Source organism: Schistocerca piceifrons, chromosome 6 (genome assembly GCF_021461385.2).
Source record: "Schistocerca piceifrons isolate TAMUIC-IGC-003096 chromosome 6, iqSchPice1.1, whole genome shotgun sequence".
In the NCBI taxonomy this organism is placed as follows: domain Eukaryota; kingdom Metazoa; phylum Arthropoda; class Insecta; order Orthoptera; family Acrididae; genus Schistocerca; species Schistocerca piceifrons.
The window spans coordinates 81077589-81098268 of record NC_060143.1 but is presented as its reverse complement, the minus strand read 5'-3'; the positions used below and the strand labels follow the sequence as shown (position 1 = coordinate 81098268).

Here is a 20680-nt window from a genome sequence, read left to right as displayed (position 1 = left end):
AGTGCTTTACGTCGTTTCAGGTATGTCAGGAATATAAAAATTTAGAAGTGTAGTGGATAATACTGACCCACGGGGTAGACCATTATTTTATTTCCTTTGCTTGTGAGATTACTCTGCACTACTCATAAGCGCCTCTCTGAGAGCAAGTAATCGATTAGTCTTAATGTGGTTTGGCGTGGATGACTGACCAGCTTACGGTATAAGAGCTCTCTTTTCCACGTGATATCGTAAGTGACAGTCAAGTCGACAAAGACTAAAGATGTCGAGTTCTTTCTGAAATCCGGCTTCGATGTGTGTAGTTAGGCTTAGGACCTAGTCTGTGCAGCTTCTGATACCGATCATGACGCTTTGGGACGTGTATGGCGAAAGTTTGACTACCGTATTGAGCATCTGTAATGCGAGTTAAAAATATGGAGACTCACATGTGTATTTCCTGTATGTCTGGTAGTTTTCGCGCTACGTCTTCTGTATATCCAGAGGTACTTTATGAATCGCCCTTTCTGTACACACAAGTCCAATTTTCCTGAACACGTTTCTCACACGTAGAAGAAAAAGTAAGTCATACCGACATGAGTTCGAAACGCTGTGTTTTAGTGCTAGAGCTTGTTTTTTTACAGCTTTTCATAGTTCACTGATAATGGGAATCACACAGAAACCAGAAGTGGCGTCACTGCAAATGAAACTCATTCTTACGTCAAATGTTCAAAGAGCCCTCTGGGGTTACGTGTGGTTAAGCAAAGTTATACTGGAACGCGGCTCACTTCATAGGCTTACACGTAGCATCAACTGTCTAAATATCAGAGGGATACCGAAGAGGTGGAATGATTTTCTGGCCTCGACTTTCTCCTGATTTAAATCCACCACATTTACTTGGCGGTAGCTTAAAAACTGTTACGTATGAACACCCGGTACAAGATGCCTGTCTTGTGGAAGGATGCAATACTACATGGATACGTCAGCGCAGGCGGGATTCAGTGCGATGGTGGATTGACAAGTGTATCGGTGCTGACGGAGGACATTTTGAACACATCTAGTTTCACGCTATAAGCGGGTAACTTCTGCTTTCCACGATTAATGTACTACGGAGAGGAGCAGAAAATGCATTCTGACATAATGTGCAAGTAATATATTATGTTGCTAGTGTGTGACGATTTTTAGTTAGATCGGTTGGCAAAATCTTACTTTCGAATTAATTGCACGCTTCTAGCTTTGTTCTCCTTACGCTCATTTCAGCTTCGTTCAGCTTCTATTTGTCAATTAGATTGATTTCACTTAAATCTGCGATGAAATTCTGTGCTTTCGTAGCAACTACACACGACTCTTTAATAACGATGAGTCCTTTCGCCACGTATTTGTGTAACGCGTATCCGTTTTGTGCGCGACATGTTCGTCGTCAGAGCTGAATATTTGGTGTTGATTATTCAGGAACTCTGCAAATTTGCAACTTGTTTGCAAAAATAATTTTTTATCTTTCGTAATAATCATTCTAAGACTAGTTGTTGCTGATAATATCCCAGTCAAATGGGAACAGGCTCAGTCCTCTGCGTTAATTATTAGTAAGTTATCAAAAGGTCTAAGAAATTGCCTCCATATGTTGGTTCTCCATTTACTCGAAGTAATTCTCAGACAAGACATTCAGAACAAAGTCACAACAATCCCTGTCGCTGGGCACCACTATTCTACAGCTGGCAGTTGAGGTTTCTACCTACACAATAGCATGATATTTTGCGAGTTCGCTCTGAAGCACTCAGCCATTACAGATCCTAACGCAGGCAATGTATGAAAGCACCTCATTACCATGTTTGACCAACCTCTGATTGTTAACTTCACCCACATTACTTCACAGTCCAAATGGCTCTGAGCACTATGGGACTTAACAGCTGAGGTCATCAGTCCCCTAGAACTTAGAAATACTTAAACCTAACTAACCTAAGGACATCACACACATCCATGCCCGAGGCAGGATTCGAACCTGCGACCGTAGCGGTCGCGCGGTTCCAGACTGTAGCGCCTAGAACCGCTCGACCACTTCGGCCGGGCGGGCGAGAATCACTACATATTAACCGTCCACAGTGTTATCTAGGGTAAATACGTAGGTTGGAACTTAAATAGTGGCAACACTGCTGTGGGAACACTATGTAATGGAATCTACTATTGTCGCTGATAGCCCATGTTGTAGACATACCTTCCTTACCTCCGAGCAAATGGATTCGCCTGTCCCACGTCACCGGCGTGCGCACAATCGAGGGAAACACAGTCACTTGTGAGCGCGCCGTCTAACGTGACGGTGTCAATGTTTTCGAAACAGGAACAACAGAGTTGAATCAAGATTGAATGTGCCAGAGATCGTACAGCACGACAGTGTCATCAAGGTCTTCAATAGGCGTGCTGGGAATTGGCATTGCACGAGAATGCGCGGGCGCATACAGCACAAGCTGTGGCTGCCCTGTTCGCACGATGGGACTGGCGAAGTACTGTACCATCCATCGTACCCCGGACTCAAGCCCTTGAGTCTTTGATTTGATTCGAAGATGAAGGAACCACTTCGTGGCTTTCGCTTCAGAACTGTTCCAGAGATTCGACAGGCAGTAGACCGCTCCATTCGCACAATCAACAGTACAGGCTCTGCTGACGGTATACTACGCCTTCTACATCGCTGGCAACTGATTCTACACAACGCTGGTGACTACTTTGCAACCCTCGTAGATCGCAGAACGGTAATGGGAGGGTTGGAACTTTAATAGTGGCAACTATTTATTTACACCTCGTACAAAATAGATACCTGTTTCAAAGTTTTACTGACATTCAAAATAGTCACCAGCATTGTGTATAACCCGTTGCCAGCCATGTGGAAGTCGTAGGATGCTCTTAGCAGTGCCAGTTGTGTTGACAGTTCGAGCGGCGCGGTCTATCGCCCGACGAATTTGTAGCAGTTCTAAAGCTAATGCCGTGAAGTGTTTCCTTCAGTTTAGAAATCGAGGTGAACTCACGAGGGCTTGAGTCAGGGGAGTGCAGTACGCAGCTGTACGTGCTTGAGCATTGTCCTGCAAATTGATGGTCAGGTTCTGCAGAAAGTGTCATCACTTCTGTCTCTAAGCTGGTCATAGGTTGTATTCCAAAAATGAACAGCATAGAGACAGAAGTGATGACACTTTCTGCAGGACCTGACCATCATTTTGCAGGACAATGCTCAAGCACGTACAGTGCAAGCTGTTACTGATTTGTTTGACTGAAGTGCTATACCACGTAATGCACTCCCCTGACTTAAGTCCTCGTAAGTTCAACTCGATTTCTAAACAGAACGAAACACTTCACGGCATTCGCTTCAGAAATGCTAAAAATTCGTCAGGCAATAGACCGCGCAGCTTGAACTGTCAACACAACTGGCACTGCTAAGAGTATCCTAGGGCTTCCACATCGCTGGCAACGGGTTATACACAATGCTGGCGACTACTTTGAAGGTCAGTAAAGCTTTGAAACACTTATCTATTTTGTACGAGCTGTAAATAAATACAGGGCTATTACAAATGATTGAAGCGATTTCATAAATTCACTGTAGCTCCATTCATTTACATATGGTCACGACACACTACAGATACGTAGAAAAACTCATGAAGTTTTGTTCGGCTGAAGCCGCACTTCAGGTTTCTGCCGTCAGAGCGCTCGAGAGCGCAGTGAGACAAAATGGCGACAGGAGCCGAGAAAGCGTATGTCGTGCTTGAAATGCACTCATAACTCATGCAGTCATAACAGTGCAACGACACTTCAGGACGAAGTTCAACAAAGATCCACCAACTGCTAACTCCATTCGGCGATGGTATGCGCAGTTTAAAGCTTCTGGATGCCTCTGTAAGGGGAAATCAACGGGTCGGCCTGCAGTGAGCGAAGAAACGGTTGAACGCGTGCGGGCAAGTTTCACGCGTAGCTTGCGGAAGTCGACGAATAAAGCAAGCAGGGAGCTAAACGTACCACAGCCGACGGTTTGGAAAATCTTACGGAAAAGGCTAAAGCAGAAGTCTTACCGTTTACAATTGCTACAAGCCCTGACACCCGATGACAAAGTCAAACGCTTTGAATTTTCGGCGCGGTTGCAACAGCTCATGGAAGAGGATGCGTTCAGTGCGAAACTTGTTTTCAGTGATGAAGCAACATTTTTTCTTAATGGTGAACAGACACAATGTGCGAATCTGGGCGGTAGAGAATCCTCACGCATTCGTGCAGCAAATTCGGAATTCACCAAAAGTTAACGTGTTTTGTGCAATCTCACTGTTTAAAGTTTACGGCCCCTTTTTCTTCTGCGAAAAAAAAACGTTACAGGACACGTGTATCTGGACATGCTGGAAAATTGGCTCATGCCACAACTGGAGACCGACAGCGCCGACTTCATCTTTCAACAGGATGGTGCTCCACCGCACTTCCATCATGATGTTCGGCATTTCTTAAACAGGAGATTGGAAAACCGATGGATCGGTCGTGGTGGAGATCATGATCACCAATTCATGTCATGGCCTCCACGCTCTCCCGACTTAACCCCATGCGATTTCTTTCTGTGGGGTTATGTGAAAGATTCAGTGTTTAAACCTCCTCTACCAAGAAACGTGCCAGAACTGCGAGCTCGCATCGACGATGCTTTCGAACTCATTGATGGGGACATGCTGCGCCGAGTGTGGGAGGAACTTGATTATCGGCTTGATGTCTGCCGAATCACTAAAGGGGCACATATCGAACATTTGTGAATGCCTAAAAAAAATTTTTGAGTTTTTGTATGTGTGTGCAAATCATTGTGAAAATATCTCAAATAATAAAGTTATTGTAGAGCTGTGAAATCGCTTCAATCATTTGTAATAACCCTGTAGTTGGTACTATTAAAGTTTCAACCCTCACAATCTTAATGGAAGAGACGAAGAATTTAACACCTAGTCAAGAGCGCGATTTTTGAGGTGGAACACTGTGTCAGGTAAACTAGTTCTGGAAAATAACTTCGCAGAAGGCTATTGAAATAAAACACATCCAAGATTGCACTAATTTGATTATCGCTCGTCCCTGATACGGTTCCAGGGCTTCACCTACTGTGCGTTATCGCTTGCTAGGGCGACAGGTTTCAACCTATCTCACGAAGTGTTTACATTTTCTCATTGCTGTCTATCGTATTGTTCTCTAGCAACAAATGTAAACCGAAAAGGCAAGGAAATCCCCTGGCTGTTTTCCGAAAGAGGAACGCTCTTCTACTCCGTTGGTTAACTACACACCTGAAAGTTGACCGGCAATCACCTGCTCATTTCTATCGCGGCCTCGATAAGCTCCATCTGCAGTCCGCTGACCTCAGAATGAGGCTTTTCCTTTCCAATTAAGACGACCAGTGCGAAGAACAAATATGTTAAAAACGAAACAAGTTGAAATCCCCTTGTAAGTGACCAATCTGCGCTTAAGCCAACTTCTGTAACCAGAACCATACTTCGTTTCTGTAAAGCGGTGAAGAATGTAATTTGATTGATCATTTTATCTCTGTTAATGGGTCGTGGCACACTGAAGAAGCACTCGCGCTCAGCCTGGAAGCTGTTGGATCTCGACGGATGAAACAACTGGGTAGTATCTGAGCACTAGAGGCAGCAACCACATCCTGTAAGTGGCCTGCGTGTGACTGCGCCGTCCATTAGTTGGAGGAACTCTTGGCAGTTCTTTAGTAAAGTACGAATTCCCGGTACTCACCTTGCTGCGGCGGAAGGACTTGCTCCTTGTCGGTACGCCATTGGCAGCGTTGGCCGTCCCACGGCCCCTCTCCAGCGGCTGATGCGACGAGGCACCCTGCCCCATTTGACGGCCGACGTCACGCTGCAACCACACCGCCGCTCGTCAACTCACCACAACCAACCACAACAATACCCGGGCCGCCACCCTCCAGTACACAACGCTGCCTGTCGGCTAGAATGATAGATCAAGGCTTTTCCCGGCCGTGTCAACTAGCATTGTCACCACTTTAACAGCGTATTACCTCATCTCTTCTTGTTACACACGCCAACGGAAAACTTTTTAGTGAAAGTGGCTTATTTTTGTGGTTTTCACTGTGCTGAATCCTAACAACACAACACCAAGAAGGTGTATCATTCATTATTTACAACGAACGCTCAATACTTTTAAAAAATTGTCTCTTAGTGACTATAATAATGAAAATTTCGTATGTTATTTCAACTAATAATAATAATAAGCTAAAATGTCGATTTGAGTGGGTTCCGCTTGTAGACATAACAACTACTGCGGCATGCTACGTGGCTATTCCTTGTTTTTGCGCAGGGACCGCGTGGAATGGGAAATTAAAAAAAAAAATACCGCCTCTACACAGTGAGTTGCATCTAGCGATAATAAGATGGAGACTGCTGCAAGTATCTCGCGAGTTTACACATCTGTAGGAAGCAAAACTGAAATAAAATGTTATTTTAGGAGCCGCGTTCCAAAACTGATCTTAGATTCCTATTCTGAACTCAAGCATGTTGTTACCGAGTTCTTCAGCAACAAAAAGAACCCACGTTATAATTTGTCTCTTGTGGCCAACATCTAGTAGAGTTCAGAAAATTCATTTATTTGATGTGCTTCATCATTAATTTTATGAAGAGTCAATCTTGATTTCCCCACTCAAAACTGAGATGTCAATGAGCGACAGAAAGTGTCATCTGCCCGCTGGAAGACTTGTCAAAAGTCACGTCCCCGAGACGTACAACATGTAACTAATCCACCTAGATTCTTTAACAAAACGAAAGGAAACTTAAGCCAACACACACACACCTCCACTATGTATAAAGAGGTGCTTTTATGTATAAACCTTAGTTCATTCTGGAAATTTTTTTTTTGTTCTACTTACAGGTAGTTTGTTAATTTCCGCAACATAGTGCGCAAAACAGTAATACGATCAATTACCAAGCAATAAGTACAAGCAACAAATATTTTTCGTTGTTCTGCTTTATATGTCCGGGGTGAATCCAACAGAAGGAAGCTTTTACCTGTGGGGCCAAACAAGCTATCTACATGAATATTTGATCTGCGAACTAATACCCATTCTTCTCGCGAGTTCATCGTTTCCATTCTGAATTTAGTGGAAACGAGGAAATGAAATGCTTCTATTAGCATGACATGTATTTTTCACTCGCATGACACTTTTGTCAAACAAGGGGTGATCACATTAGCCACCTCTTCGGTCCAACTCGGTCATAAAACGGGCACAAGACATGATGCGCAGTATTGCTGACCAGATCCCTGTGTTCGATCAGTCGTTAACATTATGAACACACAACAGGAAAATAAGCTGTTTCCTAGAACCAATAACTAAATGGAAAACAGCTTCCTGTTTTTACATTCGTTATTTCGTGAACAGTAGATGCAGCTGTTCAAAAAGGTTCCATCTTCCTTAGGTTTCTGGGAGGCCTTTCGACCCCAACATAATGTCGACAATCACCGAGGCATATTGATTACTTCCAAAAATGCGTGACTGGCCCGACGAGTCTTCGACAAACTGAACCCAGCACCCAAACGGAGAATGTTCAACAGGCACGAAAACATCGCGTATTTAATATGACACTTTAAATTCGGATAGATGCAGTATAATTCCCACACGGAAGAGGGAGAACACGAGAGCGTCCGATTAAAAGTTCACCGGCAAGTTTTTGAAGCTTTAACAAATGGTTCAAATGGCTCTGAGCACTATACCGAGCGAGGTGGCGCAGTGGTTAGACACTGGACTCGCATTCGGGAGGACGACTGTTCAATCCTGCGTCCGGCCATCCTGATTTAGGTGTTCCGTGATTTCCCTAAATCACTCCAGGCAAATGCCGGGATGGTTCCTCTGAAAGGGCACGGCCGACTTCCTTCCCCATCCTTCCCTAATCCGATGAGACCGATGACCACGCTGTCTGGTCTCCTTCCCCAAAACCAACCAACCAACTTAACTTCTGAGGTCATCAGTCCCCTAGAACTTAGAACTACTTAAACCTAACTAACCTAAGGACATCACACACAGCCATGCCCGAGGCAGGATTCGAACCCGCGACTAGCGGTCGCGCGGTTCCAGACTGTAGCGTCTAGAACCGCTCGGCCACACTGGCCGGCTGAAGCTTTAACATCTTCCAAACACCGACAGATAACACTGCGAAGTAACAATAAGAAACGGGACGACTTTACGAAATCAGTTGCAGTAACGCGAATGCTAGAGGAGTACGAGTAAAGTACGGTTCGTCTTTAAAGGCGACCGTGTACAATAATTCCATTTTAGTGCACCAGCGCTGGCGTCCTCAGGAAGTCAAAGTAGACAACAGGAATTTTGAGACCCGCGGTCCGCATAGTAACAAGAGGGTACTGCAGGGGTCTTCAAATTACGTCCGGCGGGCCAACACCGCTTCCAGATCATCATCAATCCTGCCCGCGGTAACGCGTCAGACATGCATGACATCCGACCCGCCAATTTTTTTTTTATTGTAGTCAAACCTTGCTTATCGAGTGCCTCTCATAACAAGTTATTCGCATAATAAACAGAAGAAAATGCAAGAAACTGACTCGCTTAACGAACGGTATTTCGCATAAAGAGTGTGTTTATTGTAATTTTTTTCAGTCTTTCATGAACATTTCAAAAACCACCTTCTGGCCTGGCTCTGTCTCCGTCGCTATTATAAATGAACACTAAGTCACGCGTTCTCCTATAAACTACCGCCCAGAAATCAGTCTGCTATACCAAACGCAATGCGCCTCGCGTCGCAGTTGATGCCACCGGTACCACTGCTCGGGCTTCCGCAACCTTGTTACGATTCTCTGCAGCGATGTTGCAAGATCCGACGCATGGTAACCTTTTTCCTCGCAGTATATGTTTATGACTTACATTTTGATTTGTCGTCGTTAACTAACACGAATTCATTCAAGATGTCCATGCACGCTATGGATGTAATTAATGACAATGCTAAATCTCTTTTTCGAGAAATTTTGAAACACAGGCATAAACTTTGGTCCTCGAAAAACATTTTTGTTATAGAGCATGATCCATTCTTAGTACCTCATGTCATGTTGTCACGATGGTGGATAAAATACAGCACATTACACTCAGTTTTGTCGACAATAAATCTACAGTTAAAAAGCACCTTGTGCACTTTGGGATGTTCGGGTACGTAGTATTGACAGAGGCTTGATAATCATTATAATGCACAATATACACTGAAACGCACATTTGTACACCTGTTTGTGTTCACGTTATGCTACACACATCGTTAATCCACCTTAGACGAAATATACGCCGCAAATACAGTGGAAATGATTTTATTCTCAACAAATCTGTAGATAATGTGCTGTATTTCATACACCATAATGACAACATGGCATGAGGTACTAATTCACACTGGAACACATTTTTAACAAATTTCTTTAAGACAATAAGATGAGTTACATCTGTCGAAATTGGTTGTCAACAATGAACACTGATTTATGCCATTTTGGCTACTGAATGTTTTTTCTCAAAATTTATTTTTAAAGCAATCGACGTTTCAGTTGCGGAATCTAACGGAAATGGTGTTCCTAATTGCCGACTGAATTTTTGGCATGTATTAAAATGCGTGATACATTTTTTGTGTGCTTGAGGCTGTATATGAATGATGCAGTGTACGATTAATGGTTTTGATTCACTGTCGTTTTCTACTGTCTTTGGCACGAGAGCGAGAAACCTTTATTTTCTCCGCATATATTTTTGCCACCATCAGTTCTGACACATCAAAAGTTTTCCCACTGAAGACTGACACATCAAAAGTTTTCCCACTGAAGACTGACACATCAAAAGTTTTCCCACTGAAGACTGACACATCAAAAGTTTTCCCACTGAAGACTGACACATCAAAAGTTTTCCCACTGAAGACTGACACATCAAAAGTTTTCCCACTGAAGACTGACACATCAAAAGTTTTCCCACTGAAGACTGTTTTTCTGAACAGTATTTTCTATGTCTTTAAAAATTTCTCCACCAATGACCAAGTCTTGAATGCTATGAACGCCAAGAAGCTCTTCACACACTTGATTATTTTAGTTTATCCCTCGAATAAAAATTCATACACTTCGTCATTTTTATTTATTCCTCGAATAAAAATTAACACCTGTGCAGTATCTGAAACCTCTATTGACTCATCCAGAACCAAAGAGAACCACTCTTAGGTGTCGAGTTTTTTCAGACAACTGTTCTATATTTTCAGCACTATCTGTTACTCGTCATGCCACAATGTTTGCTGACACATTGATGTTTTTAAACAAATTAGCTTTTTCTGAAAACATTTCTTCAACTGATTCTTCTTTCAGTAAATAGTTTTCCAAGCTTTGCTAATGAGTGATCCACGCGGAAACTAGACGAGTTGCTGCTTCTTATTCAGCATTTACTTTCTTAAACATCTGCCGAGATTTCAAACCACGTTTCACAGACGCCTATGTTTCTAACCGTTGCATTCCCGTAAATACGGAATAACTTTGAGAATGTTTGGTCTCATAATGACATTTTACGTTTTATTCTTTCAGAACCGATATAGTTTCATTGCGAATTATATACATTGCCTTGCTATTCGACTCAATCAAGAAATATTTATGTCCTCATTGCTCTAAGTTCCTGCACTGCATCTTCCGTTTATTTAGCATATTTACACAAATCGGATGGAACTAGAAATCAAAATATGCCAAGTAACAGTATTACGAGCAAGGCTTGTGAGTAAAGAATTGCACTGGATTTATCTTTAAGGCAGTTTTAATTCAATTAATTACTCACTGTTGAACACTTCTTTACAAAACTGAAGTCAGAAAGCACCCTAGTTCCACTACATTTTCCGTTTCAGGTTGCAGTGGGAAGATATCCTGCACTGCTGCTACTATTAAATAGCTTGCACTACGATCTGACCACTTGCTGTGATGCGAATGACGAACGAAAGAAAGAAGGTTTCGTGAAAACACGTTACAATGACCTTCACGAGTGGTATTCATTTGCAGCAATGTATATGAAATGAAATTATGACTATAGTTGCAAGGTCAAGCAATTAGCGGTTCGTTCTGTAATGACTGTTGCATTGCCACTCAGTGTGAGCTCCAAAGATTGGCAGCATGGTAACCGTTATGATTTCCGAACTGTACCGATTAGTTCCGAGCAGTACTAGGGTTACAGGCCTCAAAGAAACTTGAACTATAGCTAGGTCTTGGCCCTTGGTATTAATGGAAGAGTCAGTATTGCCCTTAGGCCAAAATGTTTGGAGACCCTTGGTGCAGCCCATATGGAATTTTAAAGAGGCTGCTCAGCCAACTTAAAGAAGGTTGTTCTTGCAAAAACCAGTCGTGTACATTTAGAGAACTAGTAACGGAGATGGACTCTGCGGCGATTCTGCTGGCTCTATCGCACATTCAAGGGACTAAGACGCGTACTGCTCTCAACCAGTGCAGTCGAGGACAGTCTCTAATATTAGCGTGCCAACCCTTATGCACGTACACGACACTGGCTTAAGCAGCGTGCCCAGTATAGTTCCCGGCTACGACTGTGGGGGAGGGGTCAACTACATGGACCGTCACATCGTCACGTCTGGGGACAATACTATAAAGCGGCATGAAATTGAACGAACACTTAATAAAAACAGCACAACGACAGGAGAGGGCAAGACTTAGATTTACTTAAAGTGTTGCGGGAAAGTGGGAGCGAAATACAACTCCTGGCCTAGTAGGCTTTTTGGGCAAGTAAAGCAACTTATACACGAGTTAAGTTTGACATACGCGAGGCCAGCAGAGGTTCCCAACGGCTCGCTTCGCGACCAACAAGAATGTGCACAAGTCCAAGAGGAAAGCCTCTCTCAGACATTCGATATGTACCGTACACGAGCAGTGAAACCAGCTAAGTAACACATTTCTTCAAACCGAGATACTATATATTATTAATATTATATGTATCTTCTTGAAGGAGAGGAAACAGTTGTGTTCTCTGACAGCATAGCCACACGGAAACGGAGAATGAAGACAACCTGGAACCATAAGTAAGCATAGCAGATAAAGCAAGCATGATTTCTTTGTTGAAAAGGATAAGGTTACCAGATAGACATTGAAACTCGACGTGTAGATCTTTTAATTCACCTCCCTGGTATGAAAGCTGTCGCAAAAGCTGCAAAAAGTGCTGCGGACTGTTTCTCCATAGTCATGGATGATGTAATTATTATAACGATTAGATCGCGCACCAGCATTTACATACAGCAAATTGCATCCAATTTCACAAGAGACCGTGATCCCAAATCAGCCGATGAGGCGGAAATCAAACCTCTTCTTGGTCTACTGATATTGCCAAGTTATTACCGAACAGGACACCAAAATCTGAAAGACTTTATGGGATTAGAATGGTTTTCGAATTGCAATATTTCATGCAAGAATGAGTTTGTGGCGCTTTCGTTTTTTGTTGCTCTGTCTTGAGATTCGATGATATTCGGGACAGACAGACCACAGCGAAGAGAGCTTCATCGCCTAGCTGCATTCAGAGAACTGTTTGAATTACTGTATTTCTGTGGAACAGTGACAATAAACTGTGTCTGAAAATACGAGGGTGGATGAACAACTGGTTGCATTTCGAGGCAAATGCTGTTTCCGTCAGCATATACCAAGCAGTTCAGCAAAATATGGATCGAAGTTCTTGTGCGCTGCAAGAACACGACATACTTTAAGGATGAAAATTGTCAAATTCACCTAAGGGTGTAGTAAATAGACTTGTACGGCCTATCGAAGGGACAGGAAGAAATGTGACACTTCACAACTGGGTTTGTTCCGTCCCATTGGCTGAAGAACTCCTGAAGAAACTTCTGGTAGCAGGAACTCTTAGAAAGAATAAGAGGGAACTACCTACAGAGGGTTTGCATGAGGGGTCGTGATTTAAAAAGCAGTCTTTTTCGATTCAGGAAGGGTAGTACCATTGTTTCCTATGTGCCAAACAAAACAAGAAACGTTATCCTCATTTCATCTGTTCATCATGACGATGTCATTGGTACATACTGTGGGTAAGAAGAAACCAGAAATTATGTACAATACGACAAAAACCAGGAGTAGACACAAAAGATGGAATGTGCGCTATTTATTCAACCTGAAGGAAAACCAGACGCTCGCCACCTGCCCTGTTTTTCCGAATGACAGAGCCTTCATCATAAATGCAAGTAATAAAAATGAGAGGATTTCCCGAAAAATGTCTTTACGTTTAGTGGAAAAAGCATTAGTAAAACCCGATAGTGCGCAAGAGAGCAGCCACACACTCCATGCCTGAACAAGTCAGGGAGAAAGCTGCTAAAACGGCAGGAATCGAGGACAGCAAGATTGTAGCACCTTCTGAACAAAGGATATCTAAACCAAGGCGCCACATACTTTGTCCTCGGAATAAAGTCATAAAAATTAAATCGCATTATGAACCATCTCTGAAAGCTGTGTGTTTAAACCACATGAAGAATGCATGTGAAAAGTCTTATAATAACGTACCTGTTGCAGCCAGTGGCAGTGACTAAATTCGTATAACTTTTGTACGAGTTGCCAGAATAAAAGTTTAGGTATGGGTAATCTGTAGTGCAGAACGAATAATACCACAAATAAATCATTTCACAAAAAGTCGTAAGAAAATGGGAAATACTGTGTGTGTTTCAAAAACGGTAATCTGATACTTCGTTAATCAAAAAATATGCAACCAAATATGGTAACATTCTGAAGAGCCATTTATTCAGCAAATATATTTATATCAACGATATGCTGCACAATTCCGTCATTACAGCCACTTTTGTATGGGGACTAGTGACGCGCGGCAGCTTACGGGTTAAGTCCTCTTCGAAAATAAAAAAAAATAAAATAAAAAAGTCGTTCTTTCGCTTAAAATGTTCTCTGGGACGTGTATTTTATTATACTGCTCACTCCAATTTCGTCAGAAACTCTTTCATCTAGTTAAACGACTATTTGTTCAAATGGTTCAAATGGCTCTGAGCACTATGGGACTCAACTGCTGAGGTCATTAGTCCCCTAGAACTTAGAACTAGTTAAACCTAACTACCCTAAGGACATCACAAACATCCATGCCCAAGGCAGGATTCGAACCTGCGACCGTAGCGGTCTTGCGGTTCCAGACTGCAGCGCCTTTAACCGCACGGCCACTTCGGCCGGCGACTATTTGTGAAAAAATGTCTCCATAAACCACTTACAGCGGGAAAAAAATAGTCGACACCGCGGCCAGTGTAACAGCACGTAATGTCAACGACAGCCTAACAGGCATTATGGAAATTATGAACGTGCTCAAACCTAAGATCGGATCAGTCTATTATTACAACTTCTGCCAACAAGCCGCGAAAAAGCGTATCAAGCGACCACAGCAGCGGATGATAAAATCTGGCGAAGCGGCTCGCAGAACCACCGTGGACACCAAGAAGATGGAGGAGAACCTCCTTTCCGATCTGGAAGGATTGCTCTACGGTCTTGGGGCTGCTGTTCAGGGTCTGTTAAATTTAACTACAAAAATGTAACCCACATGTTTAAACGCGGTTTTTCTTGAAACTGTATTTTTCAAATTGGCAGGATACATAACCTGAGAATGGTACACACCATCTTTCGGAATTTGATGCCGTCACTCCAATATTAACTGTCTATAGGCGTAGGCAGCCGTTTTAAAACGGCTGTTTTCAATGTACGCTGTTGTCTCGATATTGTGGGCGTAAAACATGATATTTGTTTCAACACGTCACCATTTTGTTAGGACATATTTTCAGTTACCCTATGTATTATTTTGTTCAAGGGTGTAATTTTCAGCATCTGTGGTATACGTATATTTTTCAGAATAAAATTTATTCGTCCGTTGCAAATTTATTTTCTATTGTGCTTTATCGGTTTCGACAAATTCTTGTCTTCAGAAGCCTATAAAATCCGAAATATCATAAAGCTTTAGACCTTGGCTATACATTTATGTGAAATATAAGAATATTACAGAAACGTACACTACAAGCCATTAAAATTGCTACACCACGAAAATGACGTGCTACAGACGCGAAATTTAACCGACAGGAACAAGATGCTGTGATATGCAAATGATTAGCTTTTAAGAGCATTCACACAATGTTGGCGCCGGTGGCGACACCTACAACGTGCTGACATGAGTAAAGATTCCAACCGATTTCTCATATACAAACGCCAGTTGACCGGCGTTGCCTGGTGAAACGTTGCCTCGTGTAAGGAGGAGAAATGCGTACCATCACGTTTCCGACTTTGATACAGGTCGGATTGTAGCCTATCACGATTGCAGTTTATCGTATCGCGACATTGCTGCTCGCATTGGTCGAGATCCAATGACTGTTAGCAGAATATGGAATCGGTGGGTTCAGGAGGGCAATACTGAACTCCCTGCTGGATCCCACGGCCTCGTTTCACTAACAGTCGATATGACAGGCATCTTATCCGCATGGCTGTAACGGATCGTGCAGCCACGTCTCGATCCCTGAGTCAACAGATGGGGACGTTTGCAAGACAACAACCATTTGCACGAACAGTTCGACGACGTTTGCAGCAGCATGGACTATCAGCTCGGAGACCATGGCTGCGGTTACCCTTGACGCTGCATCACAGCCAGGAACGCCTGCGGTGGTGTACTCAACGACGAACCTGGTTGCACGAATGGCAATCCATTTTTTCGGATAAATCCAGGTTCTGTGAACAGCATCATCATGGTCGCATCCGTGTTTGGCGACATCGCGGTGAACGCACATTGGAAGCGTGTATTCGTCATCGCCATACTGGCGTATCACCCGGCGTGATGGTATGGGGTGCCATTGGTCACACATCTCTGTCACCTCTTGTTCGCATTGACGGCATTTTGGACAGTGGACGTAACATGTCAGATGTGTTACCCTTCATTCGATCCCTGCGAAACCCTACATTTCAGCAGGATAATGCACGATCGCATGTTGCAGGTCCTGTACGGGCCTTTCTGGACACAGAAAATATTCGACTGCTGTCCTGACCAGCACATTCTCCAGATCTCTGACCAATTAAAAATATCTGGTCAATGGTGGCCGAGCAACTGGCTCGTCGCAATACGCCAGCCACTACTCTTGATGAACTGTGTTATCGTGTTGAAGCTGCATGGGCAGCTGTATCTGTACACGCCATCCAAGCTCTGTTTGACTCAATGCTCAGGCGTATCAAGGCCGTTATTACGGCCAGAGGTGGTTGTTCTGGGTACTGATTTTTCAGGATCTATACACCTCAATTGCGTGAAAATGTAATCACACGCCAGTTCTAGTATAATACATTTGTCCAATGAATATCCATTTATCATCTGCATTTTTGCTTGGTGTAGCAATTTTATTGGCCAGTAGTATAATTAGTATTGCTTTAGTAGTTGTCGGTATCCTCTCCATGTAAACATAATGCCATGGTATATCCAGAAACTTATATATTGTATGTGATTATTGTAAATACAGCACAACAGCGTAACACATACACATATGTGATTCATTGCTGCAAATTGTCAATCTGAGCTTAGAATAATCACAGACACAATACATACATTTCTGGACATTTCACGGCATTATGTTTCTGAAAGGAAGATATCGTCATCTGCTAAACCAATACTAAGTTTCTGTAATATACTTCTTATATTTCACATAAATGTAGAGCCAAGGCCAAAAGATTTACACCACCAGCTAACAATGACAATGTTTCTGGGATGATACAGATATATGTTGACTATATCGAACACGCTGATAACGAAAACGTCAATGAGAAACTAACACTCGGTTTTAAAGTTAAAGGGCGTGCATTTATTTTAATTTTATTTTACTAGGATTCATTATCAATACAGGCTTCGAAGTCTCGTTGACGGTAGACAAAGAGATGAAGTTTCGGGCAACAACAGCAGTGCGCATTTTGTCGCTATTATTAGCCTGGGTTCGTAGCAACAAGCGGAGAGGGAAGAGGAAAGGAAGGTTTCGTTTAAGAGTAGTTTCAATCTGGTACAAGCGATGTTGTGTTTGAGTGCTAGAACAAATTGTTACTGAAGTGTAGTTAGTGCATGTGGTCACTGTAATTCCTGTGATTCAATATGCCTCGCAAATGCGTAACAGTGATGACAATTTTTGCAACATATGTGGACAGACAACAGTGAAATCGTGAAGGACTGCGCCTAATCAGAAAACTTCGATAAGGCCACGGGAAAAACTGGGGAAGGATTTCTCTATTTGTACGAGGAATTTCCCCGTCTTGGTGAGGCGAAAATAAAGAGGGGGTTATCCTGAGTCCCTAGATACGCACAAACTGTACGAAGACGGGAAGTTCAATAGCGTCCTGAAGGGTGATGAAAATTAGCTTGGGATGCCTTCCTACAAATGTCAACAAACTTTCTACGGAATAAAAGAGCAGAAAACTACAAGGATCTTGGGGCAAATTTTTTGCATTGCAACAATAGACTGTGTTGAAGTCAAATTTCCCAGATTCCTAACTTGAATTCTTTCCTGACGACTGTGGTGCTGTAACCGACGAGCACGGACAAGGGACAGAGGAGTGCATCAACATTAATCGATTACTGCTGGACACTAGTCAGGGAATCAACAGAAAACTTACAATTGCCAGCCAAGGCAATTGCGCCTTCAATGACCTTCCTCCGGAGGAAAACACCAAGATAAATACGTGTATTTAAGCTTGTAAGGCAATAACATAAAGTTATCATAACTTCAAAACGAGCGCTAATCTAACATATCAGGGTGTATACGGAGACAAGGAAAAAAAATCCCGGATTATTCCCGGATTTCTCCCGGATATCCCGTTTAAAAAAATACGCTTTTTCCCGGGCGAAAATACACTTTTTCTGTGCTAAGTGACAGTAGGTTTTCCGTAGATTTTCCCTCGGAACTGTAAAACTGATCATTTCTTTGAATGGTTAACGTTTTATACAATCGCGTAGAACCTCCCGGAAAAAAAAGAAAAGACGGGCAGAGAAGTTTTGGAGAGACTTTTAATTTAAAAAAAAAGGAGAGAAGTGTTGTAAAGACCTTTGATTTGCAGCAACATATACGTTACATATTTTCGTATTACGAAAGTATAAATTCGCATTGTACTAAACAAAGCGCGTTAGTTTGCGGAGCGTTGAAACCGAGGTTGCGATGTCCTTTTGTAAGCGAGTCATATCTCAAGCCACGAGATCTCGTCAGCCGATGGCAGCAGCTATTCAGAGCATAGGACACGTGTTATAGTCAGCCAATAGCAAGATCACTGGTTACATAGTGCGAACACGCAAGAGGAAAAGTTAACGGTTTACATTAATGTACAGAGTATCGTATATCTACAAGAAAAGCTAAGCTTTCACATATAATATTAGTCTCTAAAGATTAACACGCTACAACAGAAGCTAGGCTTTCACATGTTATATTGATCTTTTTTGCATGTGTTATATTTTAAGATACATCACACAAATGTGCCAGTAAATTTAAAATTATGACATAAATGTCTCGGCTCGAAATTCTTGTAAGTGGCTGGTCCTCAAACTGTTCAGTTTCGAACGCTCTGTGATTTAGATATCCATCCCACTTTCTCACACGTAACATAATTCATCTTGCGTAAAAAGAAATTTACCTTGAAAGTAACGCTTTTCTAACCACCGTTCGCAATACTATCCGAAGACTGTTAGAAATAGGTTCGATTTACGTTCTAGAGAGCGCTAGAAAACAGGCATTATTGTGCGTGTGCAACTGCAGTGGTGTAGGAAGCCCGTATGTTCGTTTGTATAAAACACTAAAAGACCTTACATTACACCATAAAAGAAACAGGGCATCAGAGGGTACTCCTAAGAGCATCGGAATTTCGTAAACCATACTAAAATGCATAATTCGGCTTGAAGTGCGAACTGGCTTTTCCCAGATTCACAGTGAAGTAGGTCCCATCTGATATTAAGCTTTTCAGTGTGGTTTTTGGGATGTAAATTTTCTTGGAGTACCAGTACTCTACGATCTCATTTTTGGTTCTTTATTATGGCATAATGCCATATATGGCAGAAGATGATAACGTGCACTTGAAATTCAGCGAAAAGTTGGAACTAGCCAATACTGTAGAATGAAACACTTCGTTTCAAATAAAATGATTGACTCAGCGGAAAGATTAATAAAGCTAAATTTCTTTAGCAAACTTGCAAAAATAACTTCGCTGTTCTGCAAGGCGATTAATGCTTGACTGCTACTAACTTGGAAATAAAATAAAATCAGAAAACTGAAATTAATAATATATTTTTGCCCTCCGTAATTATGTGAATGTATTTTAATTCACTTGATAGCTCCCGGCCACAGAAATCCGTTTTGTTTTCATTTGACTTGGGAGCTGTACACGAAGAGAAGCAGCGAAATCACTTAACGTAAACACGTGTCACGTGGAGGTTAACCCCCTCCCCACTACAACTCTGTGCAAGCGTGAATCTGGCAGCTAGGGCGCGCGAGAAAAATTTTTCTCGTTTGCATCTGGCTGCTTGCTGCTGCTACCGATACAGCTAACAGCCAAACTTCAAGTAGCGGGAGAAGGTACTGCTTATAAGCGAGTCAAATGCGCATGCGCAACAGACCGCTGGCAATTGGTCAAACGAACCCAATGTAAACAGTTGTGACGTCATGCTCATAGCATGCAGTTTATTGTTACGAAGAGTTACAGTCCGCGCCCAACGGCCTTTGACTTATTTTTGCTATTTGCAAACGCTTGTGCGTGCACGGTTTTTTGTTGTTGTAAATTGCACATTTCCTTTCTCACTAAAGTTTTATTTTTTTCCCCTCTCGTTTATATTTTATTGCTGCAGTATCATTCTCCAGCAGCAGGGTACAATAACATTCTTTGCTAGAGAATCAATTCTGCAGCCAAAGTTTAAAAAAAAATTTAACTGAAAGCTAAAACAATGAAAAATTTCCGGAATTCCGAAAAATTCCCGGGTTTTTCCCGGTTTTCTCCCGGATGAAAAAATTCCCGGATTTCCCGGGTCGTATACACCCTGCATATTCATCAGCATTTTCGTTATTAGCAACCCGAAAATAAAGCATAGCTGTCTTAATGCCAGTTACAAAAAAAAAAAAACATTTTGTTGCCTAGTGTAATATCTCTAATTTCGCAGGCCTCTGAAGAAGACTAATTTGTCGCAACCGGTAAGTAACGAATGCATCGATACACGTAAAACGTTCGGCTTATCAAGCTTGTTTCAATGACGTTCTACATTCCCAATCTCTATAGCCTCTGAGGAAGTCTCCAGCATTGGACGAAACATTAAACAGTCATATATGCACTGGACCACGGCCTAATGCCTGTACAACGCACATCACTTACTAGAAACTGGCCGTGGAAGCGTGCACAGTATCATGGAAAGACTACACAGTTCTCGCAAATCCCTATTCGGTATTGGTGGAAGACTGCGACAGTTCCGCGCTCTCCATGGAATATTTCGTATAAGGTTCAAAGGAACAAGGTACACGGCACAAAACGTACCCTTCTTTATGGTACTACGGTAACTATTCTATCCCACGCACGTAGCAAAGCTTGGATAAACATGTGGGTAGACAGTAACTTCGCCTTCTCTCAAAACCCGAAAGGAATAGGTCAGAATTTCGCAAATACTTGCGGCGCGCGTGTGTTTTAGACGTAAACGGTACCAGAGTAGTGGATTCAATCAAGTCGC

General features: G+C 42.4%; 1 protein-coding gene across 1 annotated transcript in view; it reads right to left on the bottom strand.

Annotated features, from left to right (window-relative positions):
* The window catches only part of LOC124802599 (protein numb), a 235952-nt gene that overhangs the window by 152332 nt on the left and 62940 nt on the right, over positions 1–20680 (bottom strand). The window contains exon 2 of the mRNA XM_047263479.1: positions 5710–5832. Coding sequence (XP_047119435.1) covers positions 5710–5814 — 105 coding nt within the window. The 5' untranslated portion in view covers positions 5815–5832. The remainder of the gene's footprint in view (positions 1–5709; positions 5833–20680) is intronic.